Raw genomic sequence first — 14,697 nt, forward strand, 5'->3', positions numbered from 1 at the left:
AGTTTGGAGCTGAGACAAAAGGATGTACCATCTAGAGACTGCCATATCCGGGGATCCATCCCATAATCAGCTTCCAAACGCTGACACCATTACATACACTAGCAAGATTTTGCTGAAAGGACCCAGATATAGCTGTCTCTTGTGAGACTATGCCGGGGCCTAGCAAACACAGAAGTGAATGCTCACAGCCAGCTATTGGATGGATCACAGTGCCCCCAATGGAGGAGTTAGCGAAAGTAAGCAAGGAGCTAAAGGGATCTGCAACCCTATAGGTGGAAGAACAAAATGAACTCCCCAGTACCCTCCAGAGCTTGTGTCTCTAGCTGCATATGTATCAGAAGATGGCCTAGTCAGCCATCATTGGAAAGAGAGGCCCATTGGTCGTGCATACTTTATCTGCCTCAGTTCAGGGGAACTCCAGGGCCAAGAAGTGGGAGTGGGTGGGTGGGGGAGCAGGTGGGGGACTTTTGGGATAGCATTGGAAATGTAAATGAAATAAATACCTAATAAAAAAACAAAATAAATCAAGAAATATTTAAATATTGCATCTACACTTACTGTAAAAGACAGTTGGGTATTCTCATCTGTGTAAATGTCTTCAGCCCAAAACAAAGAATCCTTGTTTATATGATAAGTATTTAACAAGTTAACAGAATAAATATAACTTAATTTGTTCAAATACATTATTTGCTTACACAAAAATTTGACATGTAAATAATTATGGAATTTTTTTGTTTTAAATAAATTTAAGTGAAGCACTCAAAGGAGGCTTTGTTTCAAAATTGATATGATAGCCTTGTCATACATCACAAATATATTAGTACATAAAAATACAATCCTGAAATGCTGTGGATGAAGAATTTTCATGAGTAAAAGAAGTTTCTGTCTTTAAAGATATTGAGGTAGAGTCTCAGCAAGGCCTCCTCCTTTCTGTATAGAAACATCTCCCTGTATATAGAAGCCTAGGCAAATTGATCTTTCTTCAAACTTTCAAAATTAATGATAAAATCTGCAAGAAAAAAATACATCAAGGACTAATTATCAAAGGGAAACATACTCCAGCTATTAGTCAGAGTTTTCAAGGCCTCTAGGTCATTTAATTAAGAAAACACTTCTTTCATTTATATTAGCTGGGTGGGCACATCTATTTTAGGAGATAAACTAGTTAGAATGCTTGGAACAAATTCAAATGAAGCAATGTCTCTAGAACAGGCATTTTTTCATGTGTGTAGTCCCTAGAGGTAAGAGCAAAGAACCTTGCCAACAATGAGTTGCTGAGTCCCAAGATGATTTGGAAACCTATATTGGGAAAAGAACATTTGCAAAGTGTAAATGTGTAGGAACGGTGAGTGGCACATCCTGATGCATTTACATGAGGCAGGTAAAGTTTGAAACATCCTTAAGTAGGCAGCAGCTTCAGTCCCTGCAGCTAAGAACACCACAACAAAGTGCAGTGTCAATCACTCCAAAAAGCCATGAGTTCCATTGGCTGAGAGCTGGGCATCAGGATCTGATGCCACTGATAATGGGTGTTATAACTTTTTGAGAAACAGAGGTTTTGATTTAGACTTATCTCTGTTGACATGAAACCAACTGATATTCATTCTCTACATCTAATCTAATTTCGTCCAATACAAAAGGTTGATTTCTATTACAAAGAGACTGCCATGTCATAAAATTTACTGTGCTAACGGGCTTCTTCCACTCTCTTTTTCAAGCTTGACATCAGTCCAGTGAACACATATCCTCCAGACATTTAGCTACATTTTGTTTCTACTGTATCACAAAGGCCTTAATATGGGCCACAACTGTTAATTGAGAGACTTGTTAAATATTGGCATTTAAATTCTATGCAACAAATGGATTAATCTTGTGATATCAGATATGTTATTTACAGGATAAAGAGGATGTCTAGTCTTTGTACTTTAAAAAAAATTATGTTAGTATTTTCTTTACAAATTTATACATGTACAAAATATATTTTCATCATGGTCACACTATTCCATAACTCTTACTAGATTTATGACCCTAACACCACATGTCTTTCTGATGTTAATGTTTCATTTATTTTTTACTAATTCATTCATTCATTCATTCATTTTTACAATCTACTGAGTTCAACTACATAATCTACATAAGCATTCATGTAGGGCCATTCACAAGCACTACTAGCCTACCAGAGGTCAAACACAGAAGTAAATTTATCTCATCCAGAAATTATCAACTGTCATTAGAGCTACAGCTGGGGAAAGCACCCAGTAAGGACCTTTCCCACATATGGTGGAGTGCAACCTGACTTCATCTTGTGCAGGCAAACCCAGCTGCTTTGCATCCATGAATGCAGTGGCCTTTTCCTGTTGAGAAGATAGTGTCTTACAACCATCTTCTCAATTCTCTGAGTTTTATGCACTTTCTGCCTTTAAGGAATTGAAATCCTATTTTTTTTTCTCTTATGTGTGGCAAGAGTCGGTGGAATCAAGAAAAAGTCACTAGCACTTTCTCATGTATTTGAGAGAACTTCAAAGGAGTATATTTGCCTTGTGCTAATGGTTACGTGGTTTCTAAAAATGTATGATGTAACATAATTAAAATAGCAAATCAAATAATTTAAAAAGCAAAACTGTAAATGGAAGCTATGAAAAGAAGATTTGAATAAATTAGTGAGTTTTGAAGCATCTTATTTAGTACTTCTCTGTGGTAGCTATTAGTTGTAAATAGCAGGCACATTTCAGTTTCCTGGCTTGCTTATCTTTATGAAACACTGTTTCCTTTCAGTCTTGTGTTGCCTCTTTTTTGTAATCTCTCCAACCCCCTCATGCCTTCAATGATGGCCCCTGGGTCTTGAAAGTAATGACATAGATTTCTTAACTCATCACCTTGCAATTTATTAGTCAACTAAGTATATATGGAAGCTGTTATCTGTCTCCATCTCTATACCCTACTCTGTCTTCCATTCCCTGTTCTATTTGCTTTGAATAATGTTTTCATCGATGTCTTTTTTATTGACTACTTTATTTTTTCACTTTTTAAATTTTTTATTAGGTATTTTTTTCATTTACATTTAATGCTATCCCAAAAGTCCCCCATACTCTCCCCCCGCCACACACACTCCCCTACCCCTGCACTCCCACTTCTTGGTCCTGGTGTTCCCCTGAACTGAGGCATATAAAGTTTACAAGACCAAGGAGTCTCTCTTCCCAATGATGGCCGACTAGGCCATCTTCTGATACATAGTCAGCTAGAGACACAAGCTCTGGGGATACTGGTTAGTTCATATTGTTTTTCTACCTATAGGGTTGCAGACCCATTTAGCTCCTTGGGTACTTACTTTCTCTAGCTCCTCCATTGGGGGACCTATGCTCCATCCAATAGATGACTGTGAGCATCCAGGGATCCATCCCATATTCAGCTTCCAAACGCAGACACCATTGCATATGCCAGCAAGAATTTGCTGAAAGGACCCTGATATTGATTACTTTTTATCTGTATATTTCAAATGCTGACCCTATGATCCTGCCTCCTCTTTTTCCCTCCACCTCTCCTTTCCCATCCAAGACCCTCTTTCCCTCTGTCTCCAGTGATTAAATTGTTCCCTCTTATAAACGAGATTGTAGCATCAACACATTGGCCTTCCTTCTTGTTAAGCTTCATATGGTTTCTGAGTTGTAGCTTGGGTATTCTGAGCTTGTGGGTTAATATCCACTTATCATTGAGTACATACCATATGTGTCCTTTGGGGGTCGGTCTGGGTTACCTCTCTCTGGAGGATGTTTTCTACTTTCATTCACTTCCCTAAAAAATTTTTCGAGTCATAGTTTTTAATAGATGAGTAGTATTCTATTCTGTAATTGTATGACATTTTCTGAATCCATTCTTCTTTTGAGAGGCATCTTGGTTGTTGCCAACTTCTGACTATTACAAATAGGGTTACTATGAACATAGTGGAGCATATGTCCTTGTTATATGCTGGAGCATGTTATAGGTATATGTCCAGTAGTGGTGTAGCTGAGTCTTTAGATAGAACTATTTCCAATCTTCAGAGGAAACTACAGACTGATTTCCAAAGTAGTTGTACCAGGTTGTAATCACACCAGAAATGGATGAGTATTCCTCTCTCCCCCATTTTGGCCAGCATCTGTTGTCACGTGAGTTTTTGATCTTAGCAATTCTGATTTGTGTAAGGTAGAATTACAGGGTCATTTTGATTTGCATTTCCCTGATGATTAAGGATGTTGAACATTTCTTTGACTGTGTTTTGGCCATTCAAGATTCCTCAGTTGAGAATTTTTTGTTTACCTCTATACTCCATCTTTTAATTTGGTTATTTGGTTTTCTAAAGTCTACCTTCTTGAGTTCTTTCTATAAGTTGCTAGCACAGAATCTCTCTAATTTCTTTATGAAGGAACTTAATCTTCCAAATGATAATACTTACTTTTCAATTTTAAGTGATACATCAACAAAATAAGTAGAAACAGTATAAGATAAATATTTGTTAAAATAAAATAATTATTTCAGATGGTATCATTTTTTTATTTAAGAACCAGAGAAATTAACCAAAATTCCATCATATTACCTAAAGATTGTTGATAAAGTATCAGAATTCTTGGTTTAACTTCATTGCAATTTGTCACAAACATTACAAAATGTAAGATAGAAAGCACACATTTAATAAAAGGACTCAAATTCAAAAAATATCAAAGGAAGAATGTGAAACTTTTAAATGATGAAAACAAACTGAGACCAAAGGTAATGAAAGAGTCTATCACTGCAGAAAGATAATTTTACTCTTTCCAAAAGAATGATTTAATGAGACCAAAACTGCCTATACACTCAACAATCTATCAATCAACACTACTCCTATTTTGGAAACACTGGTTAAGTCAAATTATTTAATATTTTGTTTATTTTCATCATTGCCTGCATCATTGTCTTCTAATCATAAAGTATTAAGTAGGAAACATGTTGATTCACCAATGATTTAGAAAGAGAGACATAACATGAGATAAAATATAAAGAAAATGCTATGTCATCAAACAAGGAAATATTATTAGGACAAACAAAAAGGACAGTTGTTAAAATAATGAGAAAAATATACGCCAGTGTACAAGACATAACAAGTCAGTTATGAGGTTCTAAAAACAGAGAAATAGAAATAATTAAGAGATAACAAAATGAAAATTATGTCATTACCACTCTGTAATGCTTTCAGATTTCAAAACAATGCAAGTACAACAAATACTATGAATATCTTAAAAAAACAATAAAAACCATTTAAAGAGAATTATTTCAAGCTAAAGTTTGATTAAATAATACTAGTTATTGAATAAAATATATTAAAACAATTAAAGACATTATTATTTGAAAATGAAAATCTATGATATGAAATTCATCAAAAATGGTTAAAACATGTAGTTAATGAATGAATGATATTGTTCACAGCTACACTAATTATTATAAATTTCACAACAAATAAAATATTTCACAACTACATGTAAAATACCAGTATTTTCACAGAATCAAATAGTAGTGTGAATGTTCAAGCTGGAACTCACACCACAAGGGTCTGTTTGGGATTGTTGCCTAGTGCTTAGTAACATAAGTAGCAAGAAGAAAGCCGTATTCTACTTGGACTTAATGTTTTCTGCAGGAGCTTTTCCATAGAATTTTTCATCTCTGAATTTCTCAAAGTATATATTAAAGGATTCAACATGGGAGTAACAATGGTATAAATTACAGTGATGAATTTATCAATAGGAAAACTAGAAACAGGTCTAACATACATGAAAATACATGGAACAAAAAAGAGAAAAACCACAGTGATATGGGAGCCGCAGGTGGAAAGAGCTTTGTGCCTCCCTTCCTGACTGTGATTCTTGAGAGATCTAAGGATTATTCCATAAGAGAGTAGGAGGAGAATGAAGATGACTATACACATCGCCCCATTATTGCCAATGACAGAAAGTCCAAGGAAGTATGTATCAGTACATGCAAGTAGTAATAGTGGGTATATGTCACAGCCAAAGTGGTCAATGATATTGGGACCACAAAATGGAAGATTATATACAGCAAGAACTTGAAACAAAGCATGTGCAAAACCGCCCGCCCAGGCCATCACAAAGAAGAGGATACATACCCTTCGATTCATGATGATCAAATAATGCAGTGGCTTACAGATGGCCACATAGCGATCATAGGCCATTGCCAGCAGAATGACAATGTCAACTCCACCAAACAAGTGATCTATAAAGAGCTGGCTTATGCAAGCTCTGAAGGAGATGGTCTTTTTCTCACACAGCAAGTCTATAATCAACTTGGGTGTGATGGCAGTGGAGTAAACAGCATCCATGAGTGACAGAGAGGCAAGGAAGAAGTACATTGGGGAGCCCAAGGAGGGGCTGGCAATCACTGTCCCTACAATGAGCAGGTTGCCCACCATTGTAGCAATGTAGATCAGTGAAAACATAACAGATAAAGCTTTTTGCCCAGCAGGATCCTGAGTGAAGCCCAGCAGGACAAATTCTGTGACATTGTTGCTCTGGCCCATTTATTCACCTATCAGGTTTCTTTCAGACAAAGAGCTCAGGAGAATAGGATCTCCATGATCTCTTAACAGGATCGTGAGTGCATTCTGTCATCGAGCAAATAGTGTCTTTACAGTGTTAACCAATAACAGGCATTCAAAATTAGACACTGAGCTTCATCTTGTAACAAGCTTCATTTGTTTTCTGTTAATAAATCTCTGAGTACTAAGGTTATCAAATATAACAGTGCATCTCTGGAGAGAAATGCAGAGTGAGATATCTCTGTCACACATAAACAGTTATTTAAGACCTATTACTCTTTAGCCTTGGTACACCAAATGAACATATAAATGTTTATCCTAAAGAGACTTGAAAAATAGTTGTGCCATTAAACCCTGAGTTGATCAACGAGAAAGAGTAACCTTTCTAGCTGGTAATATATCAGTGAAAAATATTTTAAAATTTAAGGTTGGGTGGTGCCCACAATAGCACTGGTCTTTGAGGATCCACATTAGTGCTATAATATTAGACTATTTAACATAGATACTTTTTCTCACAAGATAGGTTTAGTCATATGTATCTCACTTGATCTTAAAAAAAAAAATAAGGAGATTCTGAATTGCATCAAGTAACTCCAATATTATTCAGAAATCATTGCTTATAGCAATGACTTCATATTTAGTACTTACAGTTTTATTTCTTACTTGATTATACTGATTAGTAACATAATTATATTCACCAGCAGGATTTTCAAAAGTATTTTTACTATACCTGAACTAACCCATGGTTCTTAACAAGCACTGCATCATCAGACAGAATATTTTTTCCAGATCTCTCTGGAATATCTAGGCATAGAGACAGAGAAAAAATAAACAGAAAAGAGAAAATTAATAGTGAGACTACATGCTTTCTTAACCTTAAGATTAAAATAAGATTTAATTTAGTCTTAATTAATTTAAGCATTTATGATAAGAATGCTGAGAGACCTCTTAAGAATTCATTGTCAAGAAAATCAAAAGCAGAACACTCAAAGAAAAGGCAAGACCAGTACATAAAGACTTAGGCTAGGTTGATTTTCTAAACATAATTAGAAATATATCTGTCTTAGCATGCTGAATCACTAGGGGATTAGACCACATTTCAGAATCTTTCCCAGTCTCACAATCTCTGATGGTTATAGCATATCTATCGCATTGTTACTTCTGACCTCTTCCATTTATTTTCTGATGTAATTTCTTTTTTCCATATTTTTAAATAATATTTCCAAGTTTATAACTGCTTCATGAATAATACTAATAATGTAACATAATTCTAATAACTACTGTGATCAAATAATAACCCTTATTTTATTGTACATAGTGTAGCAAAAAAGAGTCTGAGAAATACTTGGACAGAACAATGGTCATGATAGAAACTGTGTACCATGAAGTTACACACCTGGTCACAGCATAAAGTGCATTAACTTAGTATCATCCTGATCTTGACCATCTTAGTGACTCTACCTCTTTGTCTGATTCACCATATGTTCCACAGTGACTTCCATGTTATCCCTCTCCTAGAGTGGTCTGTGGGTGTTCTTATTTTCCTAGGGAGTGCCTAAAGCACAGCTCAGCACTTCACACATCTCAGTGCTGGCTATAATGAGTATTGTCAGATATTTCACTGTGAGTATCAGTTGAGAAAAAGTAATGAGAATTTCTGTCCGCTTAATAGGAATGTAGAAGTCGTCTGGATTTTTAAAAAGAGCAAATGTGAGCCTCCTGAACTTCTTCCTGGATTTCAATTAAAATCATATTACATTTTGGGATTTAAAAATCGTAATCATTAAAATCTTAATTAACTGTTTTATTACATGTAATAAATTATCATTATATAAAAATACTAACAATACTCACTTTGAAGAAATATATTTGGACAACATCAGACAATAAAATCCTATTTGCATGGACTTGGTATCAGAGAAAGATATGTGCAGAGTCAGAACTGCTTTAGAAGCAGTTGGAATGCATCTTATACATCTCTCAGTCACATCTCTGCTTCCATCTGCGTCAGAACATCATCACTGATATTTTTTAAAATTCCCACATGCTATAAGCATACCTGTTACAGAACAAAGAGATATCACATAGCATGCCCAATTCTATCTTCAACATTTTACTTTCTACACAGTTTTGTTGGTCTCAGATTGAACAGCATTGGCTTTCACCAGTCTAAATCTTGTAGTGCCTAGCATAATTATTTATATAATATAAAAAATTAGCATAATAAGCTATACTATATTAGAATTATATAATGTATATTATCAAAGAATTGATTCTACAAATACAGAAGAATTATATGTCTACTTTCATTTTGAAATATTGTTATCACACTTCTAGAAAAATAATATTTTAATCCAGTTACTAAGAAAATTTCATTTTTGAAATATATTTTTATACTTAAAAAAATTAAATTTCTTAGCAATGAACTTTTATCAACTATAAAGAGGATTGACATTATATCACTTGCCAATACACAGATACAACTATGAGAAAAAAAGATAGTCAATTTAACTCACTATAAGAAGGGGAATAAAGTACATTGTCTCTCATTTGTGAGTTTTAGACTTTCAACAGATACGTAAAATCATAAACTCAAAGAAGACATGAGAGTGGGAGGAAAACTATTGAGGGAAACAAAGGGGGCTTCAAGGAATAAAAGCAGTGATGAAGAGGGGAGGAGGAACATGAAGGAGAATGTTTGCTCTAATTACAACATGTGCTTTCATCAAAATATCTTACATAATCCAATAAAGTAAAAACTTTGTAATACCCTATACGGTACTACATGATAACCTGCTAGCAAATCTCTGTGGCAGGTGATGTATTCCTTTATTGTTTTCTCTACTTAGATATACTAACCTAGTATTTGGACAATTTCAAGATATACACATAAAATACAATATCAAGATACTGGAATATAATAGCTATTTGTCCTTGTACACTTAAGGATGTTTGGTGATACAAAATTTTTATTTTTCTAATTTTAACATATCTAAATTATATATGATTATGCATCTACATAAACAAAGCACCTAAAACAAAATGTCTAAAAAGATGAAAATCATAAATTATTGTCATTTATAATACATAAAACATTTTACTTGCTTTTAGACAAATAGCACATTTCGTTTACCCAAATAAATAAGTATGTGATGATAATATCAAATATGTTTTTAGCTTGTGATGAATTTATTTGTGTATCATCTTAACTTCCCCAATTCAAATAGTTCCTGGTAGTGTATATGACTTAAAATAATAGCTTTTTTCAGCCTATAATAGGAATCTTTACCTAAAGTTGTTTGTGGTTCCATGAATTCACAACATGCTTTTTATTTTTATTTCAGAAAAACTGATGGATATTTTGATGGTATACCTTAAATTACTTCCCGTATCTATGACTGCATTGCACAGATGACAATGTAAGACCATACAGTAGTTGATGAAATAGCACCAAGAGATTGCAGAAACACATTTCCACAAAATTTTACATTACCTCACTTTTTCGCCATTATGTAAGACCATCCAAGTTAAAACTTAAATACAAAATATTTGAATTTAATTTTAGAACTTACTGTAAAAGTAGGTGAATATTGTCACCTTATAAAAATATTTTTCATAAAAATACAAATCCACATAGTAATTAGGAATTGCCAATCCTCTTTATATGCCCATATTTAAAGAAAAATTCACAACACTAAAATTAATTATATGAACTTTGACTTCTGAGACACTTTTATTAAAGGCATCAATAAATTACATGAATTTAATACATTATAGCAACATCCATCTCGTTCACAAATAAGACAGGTACTTAACAAGACAAATCAGTCATTTAAATTACTAAACTATTAGTGGTGAAGGTTTCCAATGACTATAGCCAGAAGCCTTAAGACTCTGTCATGTAGCTAGACTCTCCACTAAATCCTTTCCTTTCTTGTTAAAAACATGTTTCTGTATATAGAATTGCCTAAGAAACTGAGACCTTCCACAGACTGTCATAAATTATGTTAACATATAAGGACTGGGTACATAAAAATATTAAATACCAGAGACTTCTTGGACCATTTGATAAAAAAAAAAACCATTTCTTTCATTTACATCACAATTCTATCTATGAACATTATGTACCATCACTATTTAAATAGATAAGCTTATTAAACTATTTGGAACAAATTCAAATGAGATCATCTTTTTTGAACAGAGTTTTTTTTTTTTAATAATCCCTAGAGGTAAAAGCTTTAAGTCTTTCCAAGAATGAGTAGCTCACAGCCAAGTTGATTTGAAAAATCTATAATAAAATAAATTGATCAAGAACCTATGAGATAGTTTTCAAACACCCAAAAGGAGAAAGCAACCTGAGTTCCAGTTTCCAGCATCACCCCAGCAAAGCATAATTCTGTACTGATAGTCAGAGAGGATCTGCCCAGTTGCTTTGAGTGCAGATCTGGATGGAACTACAGTCTGTGATGTTGGGATATATAACTGTAGGAGAGATAATGGTTCTGCCATTCTGTATGTATGGAAGCTTTTACAGAAGGCTTTAGTTTTTGTGATAAACAACTATAAGGATCATCACTGTATTCTTTTGAATTCTTAATTTCTATATGATATTAATTTAATAACTCTACAAAAGATAGTTATTTTAAATAAAAACATGAATTATTTAAAACAATCTCTGATTTTGAGTGTGTTACTTGGCTTTCAATCAAGTAAGTATATGCTCCTCTCTTCTTAATGCCAACTTGGACCTTCTTTGCCACAGAGGCCTAAATACCAGATAATAAAAATGGCAATTGATAGGTTTCATTAAAATTGGACATTTACAATTTGAATAACAAATTAGTTAAATCCAGCAATCTCAATTTTATTATTTTTAAGATATAGAGCACATCCAGTCTAGATGTTTTTCTTGCTAGTAAATTGAAGAAATAAGCAATTGAGCAAAAATTTCTGAGGGTATAATTATCACTCAAACATGGAGAGTTGAAATATATTAAGACGTCGTTCTATGTGCTCTTTCTACTGGAATTCAAACACCTCCCAATCCTTTCCAATTTTTGAATAAAACTTAAAGAGTTCTTCATATCCTATGATGATTCCAACAGAATAAAAATCTGAAGTTATTCCTGCATATAAAAAAAGAATAAGCATTAATAACTAAAAGATTTACCAACATTTGTACTTTGTATCTTAAAATTAAATGATACATTTCTGAACAATTCATATAGAAAGCAAATTGTCATGAAGCCTTTAAGCATTTTGAACAATGATGAAAACATATGATACCCTATGAACAAGCAAAACTATTATGCATACCAATTGAAAGAATTTAAGTTCTAAAAACTACTGCAATAAGTATCTTTAATAAATATTTATTTTAGCATAATGCCCTCCAGGATCATCCATGTTCTGACAAATATTGTCAAAATATTACAATGAATGCCATAAATACATTCAAATTTGTTAACTAAAAGTACAGTAGTTATTAATATCCTCTTGTCCTAATTATTTAGTCTCTTTTCAAAGGTTGAATAATCAGATTTATACACTCAAACACATGAATACACACATGCACACACAAACACACATACATTTAAACACTCACATAGTACAAATGGAAAACAGGTAGATAATAGGTAATTGATAAAACATTTCTCAATGATTAGGGATGAGTAAATTTTTGGTATTGTGACTATGAAATAACATCTTTGTAGATATAGACATACATACACATAATTCTATAAGCTCGTGTCTATTGATCTCTTACATATAATGACTTAATTCTTCTTCAAAAGAAACAAGTCATTCTACTCTAGAGTCTAGCCTTGCAAATATACTTCAATCAAATTCTCATTTTTCTTCAACCTACAAGATCCAGAAAAGGTTCCATAGACAGAGCAAGGCTTATTCAACCTTCTCCTGCTCTGCCATCAACATATAGGTTTCCTGCATGACTCGCACTTCAGGTATCTACCCAGAGGTTGCTTTACTCATTTTCCACTAACACACTCTATACCTAGACTTTCCAATTACTTATCCAGAGTCTAGATTGCTATGTAAAACCCACAAAGTTATCTTAATTTCTCTGAAACCAGCCAAGTCAAGGCTGGGTTTCACAGCTAGTACTCTAGCCTACTCTGGCCACATATACCAGTGTAGCAGCAGTCTTCTCCCCTATCAGGGTACTACTTTCTGCTCCCTCTTAATCTGGCCACTACAACCTGTGCCACAGATAACCTCTAGGCTTCCAAAAGAACCTCTGTCATCTACTCCCATCAGCCTGGGTTCAAAACCAGTATACAGGCCTAGTCTGGCCTGGCCCACCTTTATGGCAAAAGAACTCTAGGCTCTAGACAGGATGTTCCTCACTTATCTACCTAACCATAAGATTGTCCCAATTGTACCATGGTAAATCAAATCTGTCTACTCATATTTTTCACCCCTCACAGGGTTAACTTGTAACAGAAAGCATATCTTGTATATGATCTCAATCCCTCTTCATTCCACCCAAGACATATCCAAAACCTAGAGCAAGTTTGCCCATATATCTTCTTTTATTCCCTAACTTACTCTATCTATAACAAACTCATAACTAACAAAGGAAGTATACATGCCCAGATCTGATCCTAAGAATACCAACCATATGAAAGATCAAGCCATTTCTACTATTTTAATACTACCAATCCATAAGCATGGAAGATCTTTTCATCTTCTGATATCTTCAATAATCTCCAGAATACATAAATTTAAAGAAGAATCATGAACCTTTACAAAGAATTTAAGGATTTTAAAGAAAATACAAAAAGTTAAATAAAATCAAGAAATACTTAATACCTGAATGATGCTCAAGAAAAGACAAACATAAGACTGATGAAAATTTCAAAGACAATACAAGGCTTGAAAATGGAATAAAATTGTGTAATAAAAACATTGAAGAGTACTAAAGCTGGAAGGAAGATGAAATTCAAATAGGAAAGGAAAAAGGAAACAAAGAAAGGAAGAAACAAACAAAGGAAGAAAATCAACTTACAAATCCTAAAGTAAGATCTAACATGTAGAATTAATCAAGCAGGGGACAGAACTTCTTTGAGTCCTGAGTATAAAATAAAAAATCTAGACCAAATGTACAAGGACTATGAAAAATTTAAACACAAAGAGAGAAATAGAGAGGGGGGAGAGGGAGAGAGAAGAAGGAAAGAGAGAGAGGGGGAACGGAAAGAGACAGATAGTGGGGGAGGAAGCAACACACAGAAAATGTGAAACACCATGAAAAGCATAAAACTTCCAATTATAGGCATATTTGAGGGAGAAGAATCCCAAGTCAATAACACAGACCAGATCTTAATAAGATCGTAGAAAAATATTCCCCAAGATAAGGAAAGATACAGAGTCAAGAAGCACAGAGATGACCAAAGAGCCATGACCAGAAAAGAAAATGCCAAGATCATATCATAGTTAAAACACAAAGAACACATAAAAAACAAAAACAAACAAAAAAAACAGGAGAGATCTTCTTTAATTTCTTTATTCGGAGACTTCAAGTTCTTATCATACAGATCTTTCACTTCCTTAGTTAGAGTTCTGCCAAGGTATTTTATATTATTTGTGACTTTTTAGAAGTATGTTGTTTCCCTAATTTCTTTCTCAGCCTGTTTATCCTTTGTGTACAGAAAGGCCATGGACTTGTTTGAGTTAATTTTATGTCCAGCTACTTCATTGAAGCTGTTAATCAGGCTTAGGAGTTCTCTGGTGGAATTTTTAGGGTCACTTATATATACTATCATATCATCTGCAAATAGTGATGTTTTGACTTCTTCCTTTCCAATGTGTATCCCCTTGATCTTCTTTTGTTGTCGAATTGCTCTGGCTAGGACTTCAAGTACAATGTTGAATACCTGACCTAAAGCTGTACTACAGAGCAATTGTGATAAAAACTGCATGGTACTGGCATAGCAACAGACAAGTAGACCAATGGAATAAAATAGAAAGTAGATCTCAGAAGATGGAAAGATCTCCAATGCTCATGGATTGGCAGGATCAATATATTAAAAATGGCTATCTTGCCAAAAGCAATCTACAGATTCAATGCAATCCCCATCAAAATTCCAACTCAATTTTTCAACGAATTAGAAAGA

At 33.8% G+C, this 14,697-nt stretch overlaps 1 protein-coding gene across 1 annotated transcript; it reads right to left on the reverse strand.

The window, feature by feature from the left end:
* Positions 1 to 5,587: 5,587 nt before the first annotated feature.
* On the reverse strand, positions 5,588 to 6,544 carry LOC110289530 (olfactory receptor 4A5-like). The gene has a single exon (XM_021155774.1). It carries the CDS (start codon positions 6,542 to 6,544, stop codon positions 5,588 to 5,590), a length of 957 nt encoding a protein of 318 aa, XP_021011433.1.
* Positions 6,545 to 14,697: the final 8,153 nt, after the last annotated feature.

The sequence above is a fragment of the Mus caroli genome, chromosome 2 (genome assembly GCF_900094665.2).
Source record: "Mus caroli chromosome 2, CAROLI_EIJ_v1.1, whole genome shotgun sequence".
In the NCBI taxonomy this organism is placed as follows: Eukaryota; Metazoa; Chordata; class Mammalia; order Rodentia; family Muridae; genus Mus; species Mus caroli.